This window comes from Melanotaenia boesemani, chromosome 7, assembly GCF_017639745.1.
Source record: "Melanotaenia boesemani isolate fMelBoe1 chromosome 7, fMelBoe1.pri, whole genome shotgun sequence".
Taxonomy (NCBI): Eukaryota; Metazoa; Chordata; class Actinopteri; order Atheriniformes; family Melanotaeniidae; genus Melanotaenia; species Melanotaenia boesemani.
In genome coordinates, this window is record NC_055688.1 from 25,047,763 (window position 1) to 25,065,354 (window position 17,592).

Genomic DNA, 17,592 nt, shown 5'->3' on the forward strand with positions numbered 1-17,592 from the left:
CTAACCTCTATAGGAGAGTCTGGTTCATCCAGGATGCTCTTCTCACTCTGTATCCGCTGCATCGTTCCAGTAGAACTGGGGTCCATTATCAGCACGTTCTGACTACCAGCTCTGCCGAACTTACAGTCACTCTTTCTGGAGTCAGTAGTCCTGCACACCTCGTAATTGTACACGTGTGGAAGAGTTCCTGTTCCCATAGTATCTGAGTAACGTGGAGGATAATATGGAATCACAGGGAGGTTGGAGTGGTACAGGATGCGAGACTGTCTCCATCTGTAGATTTTCACTGATATAATAACAACTAAACACGTGATGAAGAGGAATGAAACTACAGCCAGAGCCAACACCAAGTAGAATGTCAGGTTGTCATTGTACTCCTTGTCGTGTGTGAAGTCAGTGAACTCCGAGAGCACTTCAGGGAAGCTGTCCGCCACCGCCACGTTAACAATGACTGTAGCTGAACGAGAGGGCTGTCCGTTGTCCTCCACGATAACAGTCAGTCTTTGTTTGACAGCATCTTTATCAGTCACTTGGCGGATAGTTCTTATTTCTCCATTCTGCAAGCCCACTTCAAACAGCGCCCTGTCTGTGGATTTCTGTAGTTTATAGGAGAGCCAGGCATTCTGTCCAGAGTCCACATCAACAGCCACCACTTTAGTGACCAGATAACCCACATCTGCTGAACGAGGAACCATTTCAGCCACCACAGAGCCACCAGTCTGGACCGGGTACAGAACCTGAGGAGGGTTATCGTTCTGGTCCTGGATCAATATTTTCACAGTCACATTGCTGCTGAGTGGAGGAGATCCTCCATCCTGCGCTTTGACGCGGAACTGGAAATCTTTGATCTGCTCGTAGTCAAAAGAGCGCACTGCATGGATGACTCCACTATCAGCACTAACGGACACATATGAGGAGACTGGCACTCCGTTAACAGAGGAGTCCTCCAGTATGTAAGAAACACGAGCATTCTGGTTCCAATCAGCGTCTGTAGCTTTCACTGTGAATATAGAGAGACCAGGAGTGTTGTTTTCTACAATGTAGGCCTCATATGAGCTCCTCTGAAAGACAGGTGCGTTGTCATTCACATCAGAGATCTGTAATGTGAGAGTGACGCTGCTGGAGAGGGAGGGTACTCCCTCATCAGAGCAGGTTACTGTGATATTATATTCAGAGGCCCTTTCTCTGTCTAAATCAGTGTCAGTTACTAAACTGTAGAATTTATTGGATGTAGATTGAATTTCAAAAGGGATATTTTCACTTATTACACAGTTTACCTTTCCATTATTTTCAGAATCCGGGTCATTTACACTCAATAAAGCTATGACTGTCTTAAGTGCCGAATCTTCTGGTACTGAGCTTGATGTCGAAATCATATTTATGGTCGGACTATTGTCATTTATGTCAATTACATCGATTATTATCTTACTGGAATCAGAAAGTCCACCCTGATCAATGGCTTCTATATCGAGGTTATACGTTTTTTCTTTTTCATAGTCTACTGGTCCATCTAGTACAAGATCACCTTCGCTATTTATATGAAACAGTTTTGAAACTGTATCCATGCTATTTCCGATGGCATATGTCACCTTTCCATTTGAACCTTTGTCTGCATCAGAGGCAGTCACCTTAGTAACTACAGTCCCAGTCACTGAATTTTCAGTAATGCTTGCCTTGTAAACAGTTTTGCTAAAAACCGGTGCATTGTCATTTGCATCCAGCACAGTAACGAAAATCCTCATTGTTCCCGTCATTTGCGGTTCTCCTCCATCCTCCGCCGTCAGCACTAACGATAGTTTTTCTTGTTTCTCTCTGTCCAACGGTTTTTGTAAAATCATTTCAACCTTTTTGCTTCCATCAGACTGAGCATGAGTTTTAAGCATAAAATTATCACTGGGCTCGAGAGTGTATCTCTGAAGACCATTAAGTCCAATATCGGGGTCAACAGCTTTTTCTAACATGAACTTGGAGCCGATGACTGCCGACTCGCTTATTTCAAACACCCTCTCCTCCTTTTGGAAAACCGGAGCATTATCGTTAATGTCTGTAATTTCAACGGTAACTGGAAATAATTCAAGTGGGCTTTCTAATGTCATCTGAAAATGCAATGCACAAGGCGTTGTCTGTCTGCACAGCGATTCGCGGTCTATTTTTTCCTGTATGAGCAGGACTCCTCTTTCTCTATTAAGCTCAATATACTGAGTGCTGTCTCCGGTATAAAGGCGAGCTTTGCCTGACCGAAGCCGTTTTGCATCCAAACCTAAATCCTGTGCTATGTGGCCGACCAAAGAACCTTTTGGCATTTCCTCTGGAATTGAAAAGCTAACATGCCCGATAACAAAACTAAGGTGGAGGATGGATATCACTAGTACTTGCCGTTTCATTGTTCTGCTCGTTGCCGCTGCCACACCGCACATGTCGTGTGTGATTCCGTTTTACAAGTAAATTCCATTCAAGGTGGAAATTAAAGATTCAAATGAGACATGCTCCAATTCGTGAATTGAAAAGAAAGCCCCCGTTGCAGATGTCCGTGGATAAATATGATCTTCTTAGTGCCCGTTCCACATACGCCAGTGTCTCTCGGTTGTGTGTAATGAGGAAAACTGGAAGGCTGAGTTACAAAATCAGTTCAAAACTTCCACACACTGGGCAACAGCGGCACAACGAGTTCAAATTGTGAAAGTACATGATAATGCAGTAACATTTCATTTAAAACATATGTGGGAATACTAAAATCTTTCGTGATCACGTAGTAACGGATAAAATAAATTACACTGCTGTAATCCACGCCACGAATGAATAAATGTAAAATTGTAGGCCTATAACATTACTTAGAGGGAAATGTAAAATTACTGCAACAGAATGTGTAGGGGGTGTATCAAAGGTAAACATTAAGGAATTGTGTTCTATTTGTAGCTGTCCGTGGTGCTGAAACGACATCTGACCAGAACAAAACAGAGTAACTGACTGTGTAGCTATTAACTATATAAATAACTCACGAGTTCCACAGATGGCATTAATACAAATAACTGACCTCAACAGGAGATTCTGGTTCATCCAGGATGCTTTTCTCATTCTGTATCCGCTGCATCGTTCCTGTAGAACTGGGATCCATTATCAGCACATTCTGACTACCAGCTCTGCCGAACTTACAGTCACTCTTTCTGGAGTCAGTAGTCCTGCACACCTCGTAATTGTACACGTGTGGAAGAGTTCCTGTTCCCATAGTGTCTGAGTAACGTGGAGGATAATATGGAATCACAGGGAGGCTGGAGTGGTACAGGATGCGAGACTGTCTCCATCTGTAGATTTTCACTGATATAATAACAACTAAACACGTGATGAAGAGGAAGGAAACTACAGCCAGAGCCAACACTAAGTAAAAATGTCAGGTTGTCATTGTACTCCTTGTCGTGTGTACGAAGTCATGTGAACTCCGACAAGCACTTCAGGGAAGCTGTCCGCCACCGCCACGTTAACAATGACTGTAGCTGAACGAGAGGGCTGTCCGTTGTCCTTCACGATAACAGTCAGTCTTTGTTTGACAGCATCTTTATCAGTCACTTGGCGGATAGTTCTTATTTCTCCATTCTGTAATCCTACTTCAAACAGCGCCCTGTCTGTGGATTTCTGTAGTTTATAGGAGAGCCAGGCATTCTGTCCAGAGTCCACATCAACAGCCACCACTTTAGTGACCAGATAACCCACATCTGCTGAACGAGGAACTATATCTGCTACCACAGAGCCACCAGTCTGGACCGGGTACAGAACCTGAGGTGGGTTATCGTTCTGGTCCTGGATCAATATTTTCACAGTCACGTTGCTGCTGAGTGGAGGAGAGCCTCCATCCTGCGCTTTGACGCGGAACTGGAAATCTTTGATCTGCTCGTAGTCAAAAGAGCGCACTGCATGGATGACTCCACTATCAGCACTAACGGACACATATGAGGAGACTGGCACTCCGTTGACAGAGGAGTCCTCCAGTATGTAAGAAACACGAGCATTCTGGTTCCAGTCAGCGTCTGTAGCTTTCACTGTGAATATAGAGAGACCTGGAGTGTTGTTTTCTACAATGTAGGCCTCATATGAGCTCCTCTCAAAGACAGGTGCGTTGTCATTCACATCAGAAATCTGTAATGTGAGAGTGACGCCACTTGAGAGGGAGGGTACTCCTTCATCAGTGCACGTAACTGTGATATCATATTGCTGTGCTTGTTCTCTGTCTAAAGTGATTTCTGTGACTAAACTATAAAATTCACCTACCGTACTTTGAATTTTAAAAGGAATATCATTATCAATATTACACTTTACTTTCCCATTTCTCTCAGAATCCGGGTCATTCACACTTAGCATCGCGATTATAGTTTTTTCCAGAGAGTCTTCAAAAATGGTGTCTGATTTAGAGAGTATTTTTATCTGAGGGCTGTTGTCATTTACATCAGATATATCAATTAGGATCTTACTGGAATCAGAAAGTCCTCCGTTATCTGTAGCCTCGACATCTAGTTGTAACAGTTTGACCTTTTCATAGTCTATTTCTCCAATCAATATAACCTCACCAGTCTTCCTATTAATCTGAAACAGATCGGATAAATGACGCTTGCTATTTGATATTGAATATGATATTTCTCCGTTAGTGCCTCCGTCTTTATCAGAGGCACTAACAGTTATAACACTTGCTCCTCGTGGAGAGTTTTCCGTTATCGTTGCTTTGTATACTGACTTAGTGAAAATTGGTGCATTGTCGTTTACATCCAACACATTAACAGTTATTTGTATGGTACCTGACATACGCGGCTGTCCGCCATCTAAAGCAGTCAATAATAATGATATACGTTCTTCCTGCTCTCGATCTAGAGGCTTTTGTAAAACCATTTCTACCTTTTTAGTTCCATCTGCTTGATTCTCCAGTTTAAGTTCAAAGTTTTTAGTTGGATTTAGCGAATAACTTTGAAGTCCATTAACACCAATATCAACATCTACTGCTTTTTCCAATACAAATTTAGACCCGATAACTGCTGACTCGCTGATTTCAAAACGTTTTTCACTCGATGCAAAACTGGGAGCATTATCGTTAATGTCTGTAATTTCAATCGTTATTTGAAACATTTCCATTGGACTTTCCAGAATCATCTGTAAATGTAAAGCACAGGGCGTAGTTTCTCCACACAGCGTCTCTCTGTCTATTCTCTCTTTGATAAGGAGGGCACCCCTCTCTCTGTTCAGCTCGATATATTCCGCACTGTCTCCCAAATGAAGACGAGCTTTGCCCGATTTAAGCCTTTTAAAATCTAATCCCAAATCCTGAGCTACATTACAGACCAACGAACCTTTCTCCATCTCCTCAGGAATGGAGTAACTGACCTGCCCGCACACAAAGGTGAAGCAGAGAATCCAACAGAGCAACTGTACTTGCCGTCTCATTGTTTTGTAGTGGAATTCCAAACGGTAATCCAAATTAACAATTTTAAAAATATCGAAGCGAACTCAAATTATATTTAACAAAAAATAACAGCTTCTAAATTCCGTGAGCAGATGTCCTTTCAAAAGACGGCAGGAGGTTTGTGTCTGAGTTATTGTGTACTAGACCGCATTTCTAAAGGGGAGGTACATTTACAAGACCTATCTAAGACTGCCACACACTGGCCAATAGCGGCCCTTTCTGTTCAAAACACCAAAAAGCATAAGCTGGAATAATCGTGCCATAAATGTTGTCAAAAAATAGAACATTCATATTAATATTATTATTGTTATTATTATTGTTATTGTTATTATTATTATTATTTAATTAATAGCAGATGTAGACGCAAAAGGATACATTTCATAGGGTTTGTGGTCTGACTTCAGAAATTGATTTTCTTAAACGTCCCAAATGATATAAACGATCTCTAATTCCAACGATATGCAACTTAAGACTACAAGATTAAAAATATAGATAGATAGACAGATAGATACACAGATAGATAGATAGACAGATACAGACAGACAAACAGACAGACAGATAGGGGAAACACTACAGGGAGAAAAAAAATAAAAAAAAGATCTTGCAGGTGTGAAGTTTTAAGTGCAAATAAAGTATTGGTATGGAGCCAACTCAAAATAGCAAAACGTAGAAATTAAAAACAAATTTTGTGAAAAGTTGAAAAAAATTGTTCCATCAAAAGAGTTGATATAAAAACAATCAATTTCATGTGTAAGAATACATATTAGACGAGAGGCACATAACAGCAAAGAAGAAGATATCCAGTGTTAAACACATTAGGTCTAACCTCTAGAGGAGAATCTGGTTCATCCAGGATGCTCTTCTCACTCTGTATCCTCTGCATCGTTCCTGTAGAACTGGGATCCATTATCAGCACGTTCTGACTACCAGCTCTGCCGAACTTACAGTCACTCTTTCTGGAGTCAGTAGTCCTGCACACCTCGTAATTGTACACGTGTGGAAGAGTTCCTGTTCCCATAGTGTCTGAGTAACGTGGCGGATAATATGGAATCACAGGGAGGTTGGAGTGGTACAGGATGCGAGACTGTCTCCATCTGTAGATTTTCACTGATATAATAACAACTAAACACGTGATGAAGAGAAAGGAAACTACAGCCAGAGCCAACACCAAGTAAAATGTTAGGTTATCATTGTACTCCTTGTCGTGTGTCAAGTCAGTGAACTCCGACAGCACTTCAGGGAAGCTGTCCGCCACCGCCACATTAACAATGACTGTAGCTGAACGAGAGGGCTGTCCGTTGTCCTCCACGATAACAGTCAGTCTTTGTTTGACAGCATCTTTATCAGTCACTTGGCGGATAGTTCTTATTTCTCCATTCTGTAATCCCACTTCAAACAGCACCCTGTCTGTGGATTTCTGTAGTTTATAGGAGAGCCAGGCATTCTGTCCAGAGTCCACATCAACAGCCACCACTTTAGTGACCAGATAACCCACATCTGCTGTACGAGGAACCATTTCAGCCACCACATAAAGCCACCAGTCTGGACTGGGTACAGAACCTGAGGAGGGTTATCGTTCTGGTCCTGGATCAGTATTTTTATAGTCACATTGCTGCTGAGTGGAGGAGAGCCTCCATCCTGCGCTTTGACGCGGAAGTGGAAATCTTTGATCTGCTCGTAGTCAAAAGAGCGCACTGCATGGATGACTCCACTATCAGCACTAACGGACACATATGAGGAGACTGGCACTCCGTTAACAGAGGAGTCTTCCAGTATGTAAGAAACACGGGCATTCTGGTTCCAGTCAGCGTCTGTAGCTTTCACTGTGAATATAGAGACACCTGGAGTGTTGTTTTCTACAATATAGGCCTCATATGAGCTCCTCTCAAAAACAGGTGCATTGTCATTCACATCAGAGATCTGTAAGGTGAGAGTGACGCTGCTGGAGAGGGAGGGTACTCCCTCATCAGAGCAGGTTACTGTGATATTATACTCAGAAGCAATTTCCCTATCTAAATCACTGTCTGTTACTAATTTGTAGAAATTATCAGATGTCGACTTAATGTTTAAAGGTGTATTTTCATTGATAAAGCAGTGGACTTTACCATTTTCTTTTGAATCTGGGTCTTGAACGTTCATCATTGCAATAACAGTGTTTAGTTTAGAATGTTCAGGTATCATATTTGATTTAGACATTATATCAATCATTGGTTTGTTATCATTACTATCTATTACTTCAACTATAACTTTACAGGAATCTGTAAGTCCACCATTATCACTTGCACGTATGTTTATGTGGTAATTACGTGCATTTTCATAATCAATATGTCCCACTAATTTGATTTCTCCGCTGTCTTCGTTTATCTCAAATAGTGTATGGGCTTGATCTAAACTGTTTGTTATTGAATATTTTACCCTGCCATTTATTCCATCATCTGCATCCGACGCAGTGACTCTGGTGACAGCTGTTCCTTCTGGTGAGTTTTCTAATACAGTGGCTCTGTATGTGGACTCTGTAAACACAGGCGGATTGTCATTGGCATCTAAAACTGTTATAAAAATCCGAATAGTTCCTGACATTTGCGGATCTCCTCCGTCAAATGCAGTTAGTACTAATGATAGGAACTCTTCCTTCTCTCTATCGAGAAGCTTTTGTAATATCATTTCAGTTTTTTCCCTTCCATCACCTTGACTATCACGTTTAAGCACAAAATTATCGGTGGGTGCCAGTTCGTACTTTAGAAGACCATTTTTACCTACATCAGGATCTATTGCTCTGTCTAATACGAATTTTCCCCCGATAACAGCTGATTCGCTTATTTTAAAGCGGACTTCCTCTTTTTCAAAGGTGGGAGGATTATCATTTATGTCTATAATCTCGACTGTGACACTATAAAACTCCATGGGGTTCTCCAAAATTATCTGGAAATGTAAAGCACAAGGCGTTGTCTGTCGGCATATGACTTCTCTGTCTATTCTGTCTTTGATAAGGAGGTGTCCGTGTTCTCTATTTAGCTCAATGTATTCAGCACTGTCTCCCGTATAAACACGAGCTTTGCCAGACTTCAGTCGTTTTATATCTAAACCCAAATCTTGAACAACATTGCCAACTAAAGAACCACTTGGCATTTCTTCGGGGATGGAGTAGCTGACATGTCCAAGCGTTGAATTAAGATAAAGGACGAATGAAAACAACAGTACTTGCCGTCTCATTGTTCTGATCGACATTTTCCTCTGGAGAGCCAAAAGAAAGAAAAATCCCTCACGGTGACAGGATGACCATCACATTAAAAATGAAGAAAGTTGTTACATTCCAGTAGCTTTAGTACTCTTTTATAATAGCGAATTTTGATCCCCGTCGCGTTTTAAGTGCATACAGACGTTTCAACACCGTGTCAGTCTTTCTCTATTTGAGGTGATATTGGCGAGGAGGGCTTGTCTTAAATCTGTCGTGAAACAGCAGCAAATTGACCAACAGCGTCCCTAAGGGTACAAAGTAAGGAACTGCAGAAAACTCAGAGGAAAAGCTATGAATATGAGTGAACATACTTTTAAATATATCTTTTTAAGTACTCGAATTAAAAAAATTATTAAACAGCCCGAAAGGACACAGTGGTGGACTAAAACAGTGGAGAGCTAATCACATACTGTAGACAACTTTGTATGATACAATTGGATGAAGAAAATGAATTCATTTTTATGCGTGAATGAATGTTTAAAATCAAATAATGACATGATACTCATAAAAGAAGACAGACAGACAGACAGACAGATTTCAGAAAAAAACAAACTTAAGAGCAACAACGCACACAGCATGATGACGTCCAACCAATAGAATCGATATATGTTACTGTCCATGGTGCTGAATGCTGGTGTATTGTGCAGCTACTAAACATTAAATAACTCACAAGTGTCACAAGTGGCGTTAGCCCAAATGACTGACCTCTATAGGAGAGTCTGGTTCATCCAGGATGCTCTTCTCAAGCTGTATCCGCTGCATCGTTCCTGTAGAACTGGGGTCCATTATCAGCACGTTCTGACTACCAGCTCCGCCGAACTTACAGTCGCTCTTTCTGGAGTCAGTAGTCCTGCACACCTCGTAATTGTACACGTGTGGAAGAGTTCCTGTTCCCATAGTGTCTGAGTAACGTGGAGGATAATATGGAATCACAGGGAGGTTGGAGTGGTACAGGATGCGAGACTGTCTCCATCTGTAGATTTTCACTGATATAATAACAACTAAACACGTGATGAAGAGGAAGGAAACTACAGCCAGAGCCAACACCAAGTAAAAAGTCAGGTTGTCATTGTACTCCTTGTCGTGTGTGAAAGTCAACAAACTCCGACAGCACTTCAGGGAAGCTGTCCGCCACCGCCACGTTAACAATGACTGTAGCTGAACGAGAGGGCTGTCCGTTGTCCTCCACGATAACAGTCAGTCTTTGTTTGACAGCATCTTTATCAGTCACTTGGCGGATAGTTCTTATTTCTCCATTCTGCAGGCCCACTTCAAACAGCGCCCTGTCTGTGGATTTCTGTAGTTTATAGGAGAGCCAGGCATTCTGTCCAGAGTCCACATCAACAGCCACCACTTTAGTGACCAGATAACCCACATCTGCTGAACGAGGAACCATTTCAGCCACCACAGAGCCACCAGTCTGGACCGGGTACAGAACCTGAGGAGGGTTATCGTTCTGGTCCTGGATCAATATTTTCACAGTCACATTGCTGCTGAGTGGAGGAGAGCCTCCATCCTGCGCTTTGACGCGGAATTGGAAATCTTTGATCTGCTCGTAGTCAAAAGAGCGCACTGCATGGATGACTCCACTATCAGCACTAACGGACACATATGAGGAGACTGGTACTCCGTTAACAGAGGAGTCCTCCAGTATGTAAGAAACACGGGCATTCTGGCTCCAGTCAGCGTCTGTAGCTTTCAATGTGAATATTGAGAGACCTGGAGTGTTGTTTTCTACAATGTAGGCCTCATATGAGCTCCTCTCAAAGACAGGCGCGTTGTCATTCACATCAGAGATCTGTAAGGTGAGAGTGACGCTGCTGGAGAGGTAGGGTACTCCCTCATCAGAGCAGATTATCGTTATATTATATTCAGAGGCTCCTTCTCTGTCTAGTTCACTGTCTGTCAATAAACTAAAGAATTTCTTTGAAGTTGCTTTGATTAAAAAAGGAAGATGTTCTCTCATACTACATACGACTTTCCCATTTTCTCCCGAATCAGGATCTTGAACATTAAATATTGTTACTACGGTTCCTGGTTTAGTGTTTTCAGATAACGAGTTTGTTTTAGACATTATATTAATAGAGGGGTGGTTATCGTTTGTATCGGTCACTTCAACAATAATCTTACATGAATCAGTTAGCCCCCCATCATCACTAGCCTGTACGTGTATTTCATAGAGCTTTGTTTTTTCATAATCCAGATTTCCAGTTAAGGTTACAATGCCACTGTCTTCGGTGATGTGGAACATAGTCGGGACGTCATCTAATGTATTTGTTATGGAATACAGCACTTTCCCGTTTGAACCTTTATCCGCATCTACAGCACTGACGGTAGTCAGAATAGTGTCTTTTGGAGCAGTCTCCATGATATTAACCTTATAAACTTCCTGCGTAAAAACAGGTGCATTATCATTGACGTCGAGCACTAAGATTTCCACTCGCATTGTTCCTGAAAGCTGAGGCTCACCGCCATCAGTAGCAGTGAGAATTAAAGATATGTGCTCTTGTGCCTCTCTATCTAGTTGTTTTTGTAAAACCATCTCTACTTTTTTACTACCGTCTTGTTGGTTGTGAAGCTTTAGACTAAAATTGTCTGTAGGTTTTAATGAATAACCCTGTAATCCATTCACACCAACATCAAGATCCATAGCCCTTTCTAGCACAAATTTAGCTCCAATTACAGCGGACTCACTTATCCTAAATTTCATCTCATCCTTTTTGAAGCTTGGGACATTGTCGTTAATATCATTAATCTCGATTGTAACTGAATAGAATTCAATCGGGTCTTCCAGTGTGACTTGTAAATGTAAAGCACAAGGTGTTGTCTGCCCGCAGAGCGCTTCTCTGTCGATTCTCTCTTTGACGAGCAGGAGCCCTCTGTCTTTATTCAGCTCAACGAATTCTGTATTGTCTTCTGTATATATTCGAGCGTTCCCGGATTTCAATCTTTTCACGTCGATCCCCAATTCCTGCGCTATGTTACCCACTATGGAGCCTTTTGCCATTTCCTCTGGAATCGAGTAAGTGACCTGACCGACCACCAAGCTGAAGGAAATTATGAATTCAAACAACAGTACTTGCCATTTCATTGTTCTGTTCGACATTTCCTCCTCACCAAATAATCGATGTGCAAAGACTGTTAAATTCCAAAGAGTAGAATTTCCTTCATCATGAAATGCTCCAAAAGACAACAGATAATATTTATATTTCCTGATCCTGAACGAAATTATTCGCAGTGCAGAGATCTCCGGTCTTCTTCACAGACTTTGTGTCCTCGATAAGCGTTTCTTTCTCTCTTTAATGTAGCAAACAGAGGAGGAAAGCTATAAGCCAACAGCGGCCCTGAGAGTCCAAACTCGTGCACTGCAGAGAACTACGTCATGTAGAAGGATGTTCAATATAAAGATATAAGACTTTTAGACCTTACAGAACTGACAGAATTCAAAATATTGTGGTTTCAGAGAAATGATTACCCATAAGGGAAATTTAAAATATGTTATTTCTCTATTAAAATAAATATCCAGTGTATATTACATCAAATTAAAATGCATTTCTTGGAATTACTAGGATTTTGTTTTTATTTCTAGTTTTTTTGTTTGATCATGCAAACATTTTGGATTAATAAGTCTCATGCAATGCTGACTTAATTAAAAAGAGGTAATTATTATTTATGTGCGATTGAGAGGCAGGTATTTTTGTACCTTGGTATTTCACTGAAATATTCTTCAATGCCCCTGTGAGAGTAAACAGGATTAACTATCCACTAAGAAGAAACATTAATTTTTCCACAGCTAAATATTTGTTGGAGTGAAAAATAGAAAAAAGCGATTGCATTTAGAAAACATAAATGTTTGCTCAATATAAACACAACTGAAAAACAAACAAAGCTTCAAACAATGTTGCTAGTGCCCAAGCAACAACATGTACAAACTATGTCTTTTCACCACCCAAGCTTTTCTGTATCAAAGCAGAGTATAGCATCAGATTTTAAGGTATCAAGAAAGCAAACGAGAACTGGTGACAACATGAAGTCACAAAATACAGTGTACTGTAAAGATGTTTGGTATAGTAATAATGAATATCTCTTCTGCTATTCCACACTTTTCCTCCCTGGATACTGCTATCCAAGGTGGTAAGATTTATGCAGAAGAATAAAAATAAAAAAAAAGCAGAACCTTAACGCTACAAGGAGAGAATATTACAAAGGCAGGCAAAAAAAAGGCTTTCTTTTTGTATATATTTATATCAAGAATGTGATTTTAACATTTGTAAATGTTTGTCACATATATTCCTAAAACAGCTAATGCAGAAGAAAGAAAGACACAAACATTTCCAGCAACCCTAAATTAGAATAAGTGGTATAGAAAATGAATGAATGAATGAATGGATGGATAAACTTAAAGATTTATAATTCAAAATGAGTTCAAAGAGTGCATGCACTAAAAGAATGATGACATATTGACATGTATGGGCTCTGTTTTCTGATTAGAACAAATATTATAAATGCCAGCATAGTCAGAAGTTTAGCTTGCATTATATATATATATATATATATATATATATATATATATATATATATATATATATATATATTTCGTTATTTAACTGGAATTATCTAACTTATCAAAATCTAACAAACGGCAATACACTAACAGACTGTTAATTTCTATAACTCAAGCAACTTTGCAAATGTTTCAAATACAGTTTTGGAAGATTTCTTACCAGGTAAAATGCATAAACAAAATTACATTTGACCCTAGTGTATTCTTTATATTTAACATATCCCACTATATCAAACAATCTTATTGTATGCCTTGCAAATGGACAGGTGAGCCATATAAAAGCAGCAAATATAGAATTGCAAAGATTTGTTTTAGTAATTAATGAACTGTTTATGTTTCCAAATATTGTATCAAATATCTGCAAGAACACAGTGATAGTTTAACTACCAGATGAAGATATTCCACCAGAATGATATTAAAAGATGCTAAGTACTTATTAAGTAAGCATTTGGATGTATTTGAGAAAATGTTAACCTTATGAAGAAATGGCATTGTGTGTAGAGAAAAATTACCTCTTCTTTCATGTTGCTGAGTGTTCCACTAAATATGATGCCATGAAGATAACTGCAGAAGGTTATTAATGAAAACACTAAGAAATTATAGTAGCAAAAGTATGTTAATATGAACTGCATTGTTATTTCTATTTGTAAAGTGTTGAGCAGTGTCACAGTGAGCTAACCTCTAGAGGAGAATCTGGTTCATCCAAGATGTTCTTCTCACTGTGTATCCGCTGCATCGTTCCTGTATAACTGGGGTCCATTATCAGCACGTTCTGACTACCAGCTCTGCCGAACTTACAGTCACTATTTCTGGAGTCAGTAGTCCTGCACACCTCGTAATTGTACACCTGTGGAAGAGTTCCTGTTCCCATAGTGTCTGAGTAACGTGGAGGATAATATGGAATCACAGGGAGGTTGGAGTGGTACAGGATGCGAGACTGTCTCCATCTGTAGATTTTCACTGATATAATAACCACCAAACATGTGATGAAGAGGAAGGAAACCACAGCCAGAGCCAAGACCAAGTAAAATGTTAGGTTATCATTGTACTCCTTGTCGTGTGTGAAGTCAGTGAACTCCGACAGCACTTCAGGGAAGCTGTCCGCCACCGCCACGTTAACAATGACTGTAGCTGAACGAGAAGGCTGTCCGTTGTCCTCCACGATAACAGTCAGTCTTTGTTTGACAGCATCTTTATCAGTCACTTGGCGGATAGTTCTTATTTCTCCATTCTGTAATCCCACTTCAAACAGCGCCCTGTCTGTGGATTTCTGCAGTTTAAAGGAGAGCCAGGCATTCTGTCCAGAGTCCACATCAACAGCCACCACTTTAGTAACCAGATAACCCACATCTGCTGAACGAGGAACCATTTCAGCCACCACAGAGCCACCAGTCTGGACCGGGTACAAAACCTGAGGAGGGTTATCGTTCTGGTCCTGGATCACTATTTTCACAGTCACATTGCTGCTGAGTGGAGGAGATCCTCCATCCTGCGCTTTGACGCAGAACTGGAAATCTTTGATCTGCTCGTAGTCAAAAGAGCGCACTGCATGGATGACTCCACTATCAGCACTAACGGACACATATGAGGAGACTGGCACTCCGTTAACAGAGGAGTCCTCCAGTATGTAAGAAACACGAGCATTCTGGTTCCAGTCAGCGTCTCTAGCTTTCACTGTGAATATAGAGAGACCAGGTGTGTTGTTTTCTACAATGTAGGCCTCATATGAGCTCCTCTCAAAGACAGGTGCGTTGTCATTCACATCAGAGATCTGTAAGGTGAGAGTGACACTGCTGGAGAGGGAGGGTACTCCCTCATCAGAACAGGTTACTGTGATATTGTACTCAGAAGCTTTCTCTCTGTCTAAATCACCATCTGTGACTAAACTATAAAAATCGTTTAATGAAGTTATAATTCTAAATGGTATATCTTCATTTATTCTGCAGTTTACTATACCATTGTTAACAGAATCTGGGTCAAGGACACTGAACATAACAATAACTGTATTATGTGCAGAATCTTCTGGAATGGCATCAGATTTGGAAAGTATGCTGATTATAGGCTTATTATCATTGATGTCAATAACATCAACTATAATCTTACTAGAATCCGAGAGACCACCTCTGTCTTTAGCTTCAATATCTATTTGGTAATATTTCGCTCTTTCAAAATCAACCTCACCAACTAAAACTACTTCGCCTTTTTCATTAATTGTAAATATATCCGACATACTGTCCATTGTAGTAGATACTGCATAAGAAATTTCTCCATTAGTTCCTTTGTCTGCATCAGTAGCACTTACTCTTATCACTGTTGCTCCTCTTTGAGAATTTTCCGCTATGGCTGCTTTGTATACCGACTGAGTAAAAACGGGAGCATTGTCGTTTGCGTCAAGCACGCTCACATAAATCTTCACTGTACCAGACAGTTGAGGATCTCCCCCGTCTACAGCTTTTAACAGCAACGACATTTCCTCTTCTTTCTCTCGGTCTAATGGCTTGTGTAAAATCATTTCAACCTTCTTATTTCCATCCGCATGACTTTCTACTTTCAGAACAAAATTATCTGCAGGCTTCAAACTGTAGTTTTTCACACCGTTGATGCCGATATCCAAATCAACTGCTCTCTCTAACACAAATTTAGAGCCCGTTACAGCAGACTCGCTGATTTCAAAACGTTTCTCGTCATTTTTAAAACTGGGACTATTGTCGTTTATGTCGATTATCTCTACTGTTATTCGAAACAACTCCATGGGGTTTTCAAGAATGATCTGCAAATGTAAAGCACAAGGCGTCGTCTGTCTGCAGAGCGATTCTCTGTCGATTCTGTCTTTCACAAGGAGGACTCCTCGTTCTCTGTGCAGCTCGATGTAGTCCCCACTGTCACTCGTAAAAATACGGGCTTTACCTGATTTGAGTCTGTGTATATCTAAACCTAAATCCCGAGCAATGTTTCCCACTACAGAGCCCTTTGCCATTTCCTCCGGAATAGAATAGCTAACTTGTCCTTTAACTGAACCGAGGGAGTAGACAAAGATGAAGAGCAGTACTTGCCGTGCCATTGTTCGATCCGGTTTTCAACAGCGCCAAAAAATACAATAAAATGACAAAGAAATTGCTCGGTTTTCTAATGACGAAAAGTTAAATAAACAAAACAAAAACAACAAAACAAATCTCATGTGAATATGAACAGTTAGATCAATATCGACCAATCTAAAGGCGGTAAAGAAAAATAGTGTTAAATGCGTCCATGTAGAGGATTTTCTCTCCGTGAGCAGTTCTCTCATTCTCTGTCATTCTCTGAAATATAGACAAGGCTTCTGGGCATGTGCTAGAAAGCCTGCCTACATCTGCATCACGTTAACCAACAGCGGCCCGATGAGTTCAAAGTGGAAAATTACAAGATATGTAAATATACTCCGAAAAGCTGCGGGAATGTATATTTCTAGTTCAAAGAAAAAAACATAAAACAGGCAAATAAACTGATGAGCCGTGCGTGAAAACACCAACAGATGTGTAACTTACTGATATAAGCACATACAAAAAAGTAGATAGCAGTTGAAAGAACGTAATGAAGGAGAGAAAGACACAGAGGGGGAGACAGACAGACAGACAGACAGAGAGAGGGAGAACGAGAGAGAGAGAGAGAGAGAGAGAGAGAGAGAGGGAGAGAACGAGAGAGAGAGAGAAAGAGAGAGAGAGAGAGAGAGAGAGAGAGAGAGAGAGAGAGAGAGAGAAAGAGAGAGAACGAGCAAAGTAGAGCCACCAAAGAAGCAGGATAGTGCTGTCTCTGTCCAAGGTGCTAAATTTAGATTCCCATCGAGTGGATACGTCTAAACATGAAGTGTTGATATGAACAGGAAGGATTTTTTCGAACGTCAAATATATATTAGATAAAAAGGTATTTGTATAAAAACAAAACAAACAAACAAACAAAAAACAAACAAAAAAAACAAAAAAAAAAAAAAACACTCATGTTACAGAGAGATACAGTTTAAGGCGATTAAGTCTAACCTCTAGAGGAGAATCTGGTTCATCCAGGATGCTCTTCTCATTCTGTATCCTCTGCATCGTTCCTGTACAACTGGGGTCCATTATCAGCACGTTCTGACTTCCAGCTCCACCGAACTTACAGTCACTCTTTCTGGAGTCAGTTGTCCTGCACACCTCGTAATTGTACACATGTGGAAGAGTTCCTGTTCCCATAGTGTCTGAGTAACGTGGAGGATAATATGGAATCACAGGGAGGTTGGAGTGGTACAGGATGCGAGACTGTCTCCATCTGTAGACTTTTACTGATATAATAACCACCAAACACGTGATGAAGAGGAAGGAAACTACAGCCAGA

At 40.5% G+C, this 17,592-nt stretch overlaps 1 protein-coding gene and 2 pseudogenes across 28 annotated transcripts in view; all 3 read right to left on the reverse strand.

The window, feature by feature from the left end:
* The window catches only part of LOC121642654 (protocadherin gamma-C5-like), a 324,465-nt gene that overhangs the window by 83,549 nt on the left and 223,324 nt on the right, over positions 1-17,592 (reverse strand). Inside the window, exon 1 of one of the 28 annotated variants that reach the window (XM_041989461.1) lies at positions 13,925-16,490. The exons of 25 other annotated variants lie outside the window; for them this stretch is intronic. In XM_041989461.1, coding sequence (XP_041845395.1) covers positions 13,925-16,306 — 2,382 coding nt within the window. In that variant the 5' untranslated portion in view covers positions 16,307-16,490. Of the gene's footprint in view, positions 1-5; positions 2,433-13,924; positions 16,491-17,592 lie in introns of those variants that run through there. 2 more of the 28 variants (XM_041989470.1, XM_041989439.1) reach the window with 2 other exon arrangements.
* Positions 3,017-5,559, reverse strand: LOC121642662 (annotated as a pseudogene).
* On the reverse strand, positions 9,369-11,928 carry LOC121643463 (annotated as a pseudogene).